Source organism: Pseudochaenichthys georgianus, unplaced genomic scaffold (assembly GCF_902827115.2).
Source record: "Pseudochaenichthys georgianus unplaced genomic scaffold, fPseGeo1.2 scaffold_437_arrow_ctg1, whole genome shotgun sequence".
Taxonomy (NCBI): domain Eukaryota; kingdom Metazoa; phylum Chordata; class Actinopteri; order Perciformes; family Channichthyidae; genus Pseudochaenichthys; species Pseudochaenichthys georgianus.
The window spans coordinates 124,480-133,336 of NW_027263002.1; the positions used below are offsets into that span (position 1 = coordinate 124,480).

Sequence of the window (8,857 nt, forward strand, 5' to 3'; positions counted from 1 at the left end):
AATATGTATTCATATATGACTGTACCTCAACTGTCATCACAGCTTGTGTTTTGATGTGACGATTTAGCCCTTTCTATATAAATGTATAACTTGATGAATGAATGTTCAGACCTTACAAGGGGGTGAGAGAGGAGCCAAACGTGTGAGTATCCGTCCTGATTTGAGTAACTAGGACAAGTCGGGTGGGGGGGCAGGTCAGGTGTTAGCAGAGCAGTGTGTGCTGCGGAGAGGCAAAGAGTGAGGAAAAGAGGCAGCTTTTCTGTAAATGAATCTGCATGTTAATGTCAGGACATTCATGTAGTTTAGTTTTCACATAATCTATCTGTTCACACGACCGGTGCCTAGTTGGGGTAACAAGCAGAATATGTCAGCAAACCTCTGTCCAATGGTCCTTTCAAACTTTGGCTCTTTGAGGGGAAGGGAGTGGGCGGGCTTCCCCATCAGTCACCATCTCACACCGCTGTGTGTCGCTGTGTGTCGCTGTGTGTCGCTGTGTGTCGCTGTGTGTCCTGTGTGTCGCTGTGTGTCCTGTGTGTCGCTGTGTGTCGCTGTGTGTCGCTGTGTGTCGCTGTGTGTCCTGTGTGTCGCTGTGTGTCCTGTGTGTCGCTGTGTGTCGCTGTGTGTCACTGTCGCTGTGTCCTGCTGTGTGTCGCTGTGTGTCGCTGTGTGTCGCTGTGTGTGCTGTGTGTCGCTGTGTCCTGTGTGTCGCTGTGTGTCGCTGTGTGTCCTGTGTGTCGCTGTGTGTCGCTGTGTGTCCTGTGGTCACCATCACATCAGTGTTATTCTACAGCATGATACTAGAACCTTTTAAATGTCCCACAATCTACAATGTGAACCTCTTTTAAATGGAGGACATACTGACTCCTCGATTATTATATTCTAATATAATATATTTTAGAAGAACGCATGTGGCTCTCAATAACACATGTATAGTATTCTTCTGTATTACCAAGCAGAAAAGTGAATATTCAGTATAACTGTGAAACCATGTATAAGTGTTTCATTACTACCTCGGGATGCGCTGAGAAGGAGTCTGGGGTCGTCATGACTTCCTGTTGAGTTCTGTGTTACATTGTCTAAACATCAGTGAATGTCTGTGTCTCCATCCTCCATGTCTCCATCTCCTCCCTGCATGCTGTGGATCTCATGGTCACCACCATCCCTGTGTTGTGATTGGTTCATCCTCATGACGTGGCGCACTGTTATTGGCTGTTTGTCTGGTCTCAGGATCACAGTGGGGCTCTGATGGCCGAAGAGTTCAAGGCCTGTCTGATCAGTCTGGGCTACGATGTGGAGAACAACAAGCAGGTAGGATCTGCAGCGTGGGCGGAGCCAAGAGGTGGGGTTAGACTGTGAGCCAAGAGGTGGGGTTAGACTGTGAGCCAAGAGGTGGGGTTAGACTGTGAGCCAAGAGGTGGGGTTAGACTGTGAGCCAAGAGGTGGGGTTAGACTGTGAGCCAAGAGGTGGGGTTAGACTGTGAGCCAAGAGGTGGGGTTAGACTGTGAGCCAAGAGGTGGGGTTAGCCTCTGAGCTCCTGCTCTGGGGTCCCGCGGGGGTCCGTCCCTCAGCATGGAGGCAGAGATGCTGCGTCCCTGTTTGTCCACCTGGGGGCTCTGTTGCTTTGTGCTTCAGCTGGATCAGGCTCCCTCTCACTCTCTGAACAGCCCCCCCGCCCCCCCTTCTCCTGTCTGTCGTCAGGTTTAACTTTTGCTGTTAACTATTTGTGCTTTTTATCACACCCCTCCAACATTTTCTCTACAACATCTCTGTTTCTGTGCACTCCTCCTCCTCTCCTCCTCCTCCTCCTCCTCCTCCTCCTCCTCCTCCTCCTCCTCCTCCTCCTCCTCCTCCTCCACCTGGGCCTTGGCTGTGGCGCCACAGAAGCGATCGGGACTGATGGTCTCAGAGGATTTCCGGGCTCTACTCATTTCTACAGGATACAGCCTGGTACTGCTGCTGGCATGATGCTGTCGGGGGTCAGCAGGGCCACGGACATCTGAACTCAATTTAGTTTGTCTTGATGTTAAAGATGTGTGCCATCATGCTACATTTCCAGTGAGAAATCAGCTCCTTATGAGAGGGCTGGAGACCTGTACTGCAGAGTAATCACCAACATATCTCTTCATCTTGGTCAGCATTTACATTTTCTCTTAAATCAACATTTGAGTTTTACTACCTGGCCTTTTAGTTTTGAACAAAGGAATACAAAATAAATAGTATTTCTTATTTTATTGCAAAGCTCAATATTGTTTTTGAAAATATTTCCAAAGTACAGTCTTGCTCAGTTTAGCTGATGGTGTTCTGGCTTAGATCCGAGTTGACCCTGCTGACACCCGGCTCTCCCTGATCCTCTCGCTGCTTCATTCCATCTGTTGCTTCGTGCCTGCTCCTCTGCTGCTATTGAGCATCCAAAGGACGCTCAGTGTCCTCAGATGTCTGTGTCTCTCATTGTATTACACAGTGTATGTATGTGCATGTGATAAATGTGAAATGTAAAATATTGGGACCGCAAAAACCAAAATCTCCGGCTCAGTCATTAATGGAGGTCCTGATGTTTTGCACACGGTGTCCCCATCTGTCCCTGCGTGTGTGTGTGCGTGTGTGTGTGTACAAAATGCCGTCTCTCCTGGTTAACCTGTTGTTTCTTGGTTGCCAGGGAGACAGTGAGTTTGCTCGCATCATGAGCATAGTGGACCCCAACAACAGCGGAGCAGTCACCTTCCAAGCCTTCATCGACTTCATGTCCAGGGAAACGACTGACACGGACACTGCAGACCAGGTCATCGCCTCCTTCAAGATCCTGGCCGCTGACAAGGTGTGTGTGTGTGTGTGTGTGTGTGTGTGTGTGTGTGTGTGTGTGTGTGTGTGTGTGTGTGTGTGTGTGTGTGTGTGTGTGTGTGTGTGTGTGTGTGTGTGTGTGTGTGTGTGTGTGTGTGTGTGTGTGTGTGTGTGTGTGTGTGTGTGTGTGTGTGTGTGTGTGTGTGTGTGTGTGTGTGTGTGTGTGTGTGTGTGTGTGTGTGTGTGTGTGTGTGTGTATTAACTGCCCCTAATTCCCGCCCCCTTCAGAGACACACTGTCAAACACACTCATACCTGCTTGGTATGACATTAAATAATAAATACAAATAAATTACAATAAAATGACTGTTTATTCTTCACATCTTGTAATCATGTCTATAATTTTGAGCACCAAATTATTGAAAAGTATCGATAAGAGTATCGAAAAATAGCGGTATCCATAAAATCCTAACGATACCCATTCCCAGTGCTGAGTGTGTGTGTTTTATCACGCATACAGCTTCCAGTCTAACTGGTTCCTGTGCAGGAGTCTGTATCGAGCATAAAGCTCACTAACAGAACAAATACGATTCTTGGTTCTGATTGGCAAAGAAAACCAGATGCTAAAAATAATGTATTTGAGATGAAAGCTTTTGAATATTTCCCTCCTGTTATCCCATCTCTTTCAAACTGCAGTACATTCAAACTTAATTGGACAACAAAAACAATAACCTTTAATTCTCCAATTAATCTTTTGTATAAACAATGTTGTAAGTTATTCTGTCACATTGTGATGTATTGTAAGCCCTTATGTTCCCTCCTCTTTGTGTCCATCAGACCTTCATCACGGCCGAGGAGCTGCGGAGGGAGCTCCCCCCCGACCAGGCGGAGTACTGCATCGCCCGCATGGCGCCCTACACGGGGCCCGACGCCGCCCCCGGGGCCCTGGACTACATGTCCTTCTCCACCGCCCTGTACGGAGAGAGCGACCTGTAGAGGAGGGCTGCACAAACCAGTGGGGGGAGGGAGGGGGGTGTAGAGGGTTACTCTGTGCGTAGAGAAGAGGCCAGAAAGTGAGCAATTGGAAGAATTTGATTGGTGGTTGTGAGGTGCCCCTGCGTGTGCCGGTTTAGAAAGGATCAGGAGTGTTTGAGAATGAGCGTGTTGATTGGACTGTAGTTAGGTGGGCCGGGTCGAATGTTTTCCAAACGCATCAGAGTAATCCATTTGTTGTAAAAGGTATTTGATGAACGGGCATATCCAGGGGCAGCTGGGGGACAGTTGCTCTGTAGTGCGGGTCCTTAGCTTCACCCTCTCTGCCTTTGTGGAGCTAAACTGGGGAGGGGGGGCACAAGCTAATTTGATACTTATGCTATTTTTTGTTTATTTTATTATGATTTCTTTCTCCTTGTCAGCTGAGGGGGGGCAGGGTGGTGTGGGGTTTGATGTGGCGACTGGCGAGGTGTGTGTATTAGATCCTAGAGATATATGCTGCGGGTCAGAAGGATGGGAGGGGGGTGTTGACCAACCAGAGATGAAATGGCTTATTGACCCATAATTCCCACGTGGCTGGATAAGGTCACCTCTGACCTCAGCTCTTTTCCTCCTCCCGTCTTTGTTCATTTGGTGGGGCTGGTGATTGGTGCAGATTGGGGGGGGCGGGGCCCAGCGCTGTACATACTTTTTTTTCCAGTGCGACTCATGTCATACACAGTTCGAGTTGTTGAGAATAATTGATGGCAGGCTTTCCAGTAGAGGGACATATATTAAAAATACAAATAAAAACGCTGACGCTTCAAAGCCAATGAGGCGACACAGAGCAGTTTCACCAGTGGGTAGGTTTGAGATTCCAGAAGTCTTTTTTTCTTCAGCTTTCTTTTTCTCTTTGCAATGGAAATAATGGTGGAAATAGTTGGTAGCCATGAAGTGGAGCCGTATGTTCCTAAAGGCCTCCCCTGTATAAATCCCATGACGAGCGTCACCATAATTATCAACAAATATTTGCTTCTGTGAAACTATTCTCCTCCCGGGGTGGGCTATAGGTGCTTATTTAAATAAAAACAATTATACATTTATATGATAGGTAAGATCGTAGTGGTCAACGTTAGTCCAGTTTTATATACAAGAAATAATGCAGAATTATATACACGTCATTTCATTGAGACATTGACTTCCTAGATTTGTAAGAGCTACCATAGCAACGCGCTGTGGAGCTCCCTTAGACTTTTGGAACAATGGTGGAAGAAATCAAATAAATGTGCCTAATGGTGGCTCGAGCCTGTCCCTCGCTCTTACTCTCTCCTAAAGTCAGTCTCCCACTTCTTCCTGTTCTCTCCCCCATCCCTACACCCCTCACCTGTCCCTGAAGAAAGGGGAAATAAAATATTCCGCAAAGAAGGGAGAGGGAAAAGATCGGGGAGGGGTCTTTATGTAAACATTCCATTATGTGCAAGTAAAAAAATACTACAAAAGGAAATTATGTAAAAAAGAAAACTATGCAATCATAATGTGTTAATATCTGAGCTCTGGGTGTTGTGGGCATCAATCGGGCCCAAATCCAGGATAACTGAGTCCTCTAGTGTTTGTTGGCTGTTACGGGGGAGAGGAGGGGGAGACTCAGGGAGGGACAGACGGGGGAGGAACTGAGAAGAAAAGACTTGGACCAAAAGCTTGTTTCTCTACTTTCTTTCGCTTTTTTTCGCTGTGAGGTTGGAGAGAAATGAACTCTGGAATTGTGATTTTCCTTTTTTTGTACTCTTTAATATCAAACCTTATCTGCTGTACTGGAAACTGCAACGCCTTCTGTCTGTAATGATAAGTGAGTTTCACAAAGCACACATAAAAGTTTCCTTACAAAATACCTCTGCTCGTCCTGGAGTCTTATTTCTTGTCTCTCTGCCTGTCTGTGGATACAACTTCCGATATGTTGTCATTAAAAGTCAAAGCTGCAGAAACCAAACTAAATAATCCTATGAAAAGTTTGGTGTAAATTTCAAATTATTTTCAAATGTAAAAACAGCATACCTAATTCTAACGACGTCACAGTTTTAAGCTCATGAAAATGTAGCCTCTAAGATTTGGTGTGGATTTACATATTTAGTAGTGTTTGACCCTTTTTACATCGTATGTTAAAAGCAACCACAAAAACACATTTAGCCTCATCCCATGACATAATCCTTTGTGAAGATATTTCAGCAGATAACCAAAACATTTGTCATGTCGTCGATTTTTTAAGCTTTGAGCTTAGTCTGGTTGCAGATGTACTTGAAATGTAACCAAAATGTTTCAAAGTTAATTTGAGTGTAATAAAAATAGGGCTGTAAAACAATCCCTGCGGTGGACCTCTGTGAGGCTTTGAGTCGGGGTAACGGAAGTGGGCAGTACCTGTGGAGGGAGGTCGGACCTGTAGTCCAGCAGCAAGTCCTCAAAAAAGGCTTTAGTTTTCGAGATACCCCTACCCGAGGTAGAACAAATGACAACAATGATTGTTCTTATCTTTAGGGTCTCCCATTAATGAAATTGATTGTTGTCAAATTTTATTTTGGGGGAAAAAAATGTTTTTTGGGTTGTTCTTTAGAACTACCCCAATCCCTGAAAAAGAGCCAAATCAGACCAGGCCGAATGGGAAAGGTGACAAGAAAGCCCATAACTTGAGAATGAGCTCTCTTTTCCTCTTCAGATTTGCTGAGGTATGAACCAGGTGGCTGTCCTACATCACCAACCTCTCACAGAATTATGTGATTAATTGTATACTGTACTTTAAATTAAGGTTCCAGTTTCAATAAAACCTGTACTATTTACACCTATGTTTTAGAGGCTTGCAATTTAGAACTAAAACACTTTATTGTATTGCGTATTTGGGTTACTCTTATTTTGACTATTTGGCTCTTTTTCAGGGATTGGGGTAGTTCTAAAGAACAACCCAAAAAACATTTTTTCCCCCAAAATAAAATTTGACAATCAATTTTATTAATGGGAGACCCTAAAGATAAGAAAAATCATTGATGTCATTTGTTCAAGATTTATTTTTAAATATTGAAGTTAAAAGCATCAATCTGGTGCACTTTGAGAGCAAAATGGAGAGATCTATGGATACCTCTCTCAACACGATATGAAACAGAACTGTTAACAGATTTACTTTTTCTTTATGGATATTTTACAAATCACCCTTTTAAACTTTATTCTTGTTTTACTGTCATATAGTATTTCATACCTGTTTTTCATTTATTCTCTTGTTTTTTTATAACTAATGATCATTATAAACGTGTGCCTCGGAAATAATTGTTTACATTAATGGTGACCAAAACATTTGAGACCTACTGAGATCACACAGAGTCCTTTAGCTCACCGAGTCTCTCAGTCTGACAGGAGAGGACTCTCCTCCACTTTGTTGTTGAAAAAACTCCTTATTTCTGTTAGCGTAGCTCGCTAGCAACAGAAGCTAACAACAACGATCTCCAGTACCGGTGCGCTCTCTCTCTCTCGCGCACACAAAATGGCTCGTCTCACACACACACACAGTCGAGCTTTAATGAAACACAGAGACCCAGACGTATTAGTACTGTATCATATTATTTTCGAATCAATAATTTTTCAAATTATGATTTTTTTTTTTTTTTTAATAAATATGTTTTCCTCCTGGTCTCTCGCGCCCCCCCGGCATGCCTCTGCGTCTCCTACTTTGAGAACCACTGGGTTAAATGGATTCCTTGCGTCCCTCACTTACGTCGTTTCCCTGCGACTAGTCCCTCCCACCAGGGAAGCATGGAGAGACGCAAGGAAACCACGAGAAGCAGGGAAATGAGTTTTGAGTCACGTGAAGCAACGTCCGTTTGTGATGACCCCGCACAGCTGATCGTCTGACAGCAGCTCTGTCCCCGTTATTTTCACCCCCGCCACCCATTTACTGACACAAACATTTGTATCATCTGTTGTAGACCCAAATAAATAAAATAAAATAAGAACTCATTTTCAAAAAAGATAAACGCCATTCTTAAAATGCATAAACGAACATTAGTTGGATTAATATTGATTATAGTGCACAATAGAAATAAAATAGAGAGAAGAAAAAGAGATATGTTATCTATCAAAACCCAGTTAGATTAACATTCATTGGATTGCACACTTTGTTTGTTTGGATATGTAGCACATTAACATTTTAATAGCACTTAATGACTGAATGGAAATGACAATAAATGAAAATGTAAAACGAAAAAAGCGATCATGAAAATGTTTCCAAAAAATGAATAAAATGATTTTTGACCACGTTGTTCAGATATATCACATGTTTGTAACTAAATGAAACATGAATTGAAACAAAACACGGTATAAACTGAGGAGTGACTCGTGAGTTTCATGTATTTAATTCACTCTGCTGGGAAACTGCTCTCATGTCAAGAAGCATCAGATCAGTGCATGCGCTGCATCGTCCAATCAGTGAGCGGTACACAGTAAGGGGGCGGGGCGAGTGTCTGAGGATTTCATCGAAGGATGGTCTGGTGGTTCCTCGATTATAGCTCCTCCATTATCGCTCCTCGCTCCTCCGTCACAAATAAGGCCATTGGGACGCTACTCAAGATGGCGCAGACAAATCAACTTCCGGTGAGAGCGAGGAAATGAAAAATAAGAGAAGTGAAACGCAGCCAGGGAAATTAGTTTTAAGAGCAATGGGACGTTGTTTCCTCATGAGCGTCACGTGAAGCGACGTCCTTTGTGACGACGACGCACAGCTGATCGTCTGACAGCAGCCAGATCAGTGCATGCGCTGCATCGTCCAATCAGTGAGCGATACACAGTAAGGGGGCGGGACGAGTGTCTGAGTAGTTCCTCGATTATCGCTCCTCCGTTATCACTCCTCGGTCCTCCGGCAAACATAAGGCCACTGGGATGCTACTCAAGAAGGCGCAAACAAATCAACTTCCGGTGATGCCGCGGAGCGAGGAAATAAAAAATAACCGAAGTGAGACGCACCCACTGAAGCGTTCCAGAAGCGTCTCAGCTCTGGGCTCCGCTAAAAATAGGATGCAAGTCTATTTGCGACTCGAGGCGTTGCATAGCGCCGGGCAGGAAGTGGACCGGT

At 44.5% G+C, this 8,857-nt stretch overlaps 1 protein-coding gene across 5 annotated transcripts in view; it reads left to right on the forward strand.

Annotated features, from left to right (window-relative positions):
- The window catches only part of actn4 (actinin, alpha 4), a 70,512-nt gene extending 64,874 nt beyond the window's left edge, over positions 1 to 5,638 (forward strand). For 2 of the 5 annotated variants that reach the window (XM_034078497.2, XM_034078496.2), the window contains exons 20-22: positions 1,883 to 1,948; positions 2,658 to 2,816; positions 3,616 to 5,638. In XM_034078497.2, coding sequence (XP_033934388.1) covers positions 1,883 to 1,948; positions 2,658 to 2,816; positions 3,616 to 3,774 — 384 coding nt within the window. In that variant the 3' untranslated portion in view covers positions 3,775 to 5,638. Of the gene's footprint in view, positions 1 to 1,227; positions 1,309 to 1,882; positions 1,949 to 2,657; positions 2,817 to 3,615 lie in introns of all 5 variants that reach the window. The other 3 variants (XM_034078495.2, XM_034078494.2, XM_034078498.2) reach the window with 2 other exon arrangements.
- Positions 5,639 to 8,857: the final 3,219 nt, after the last annotated feature.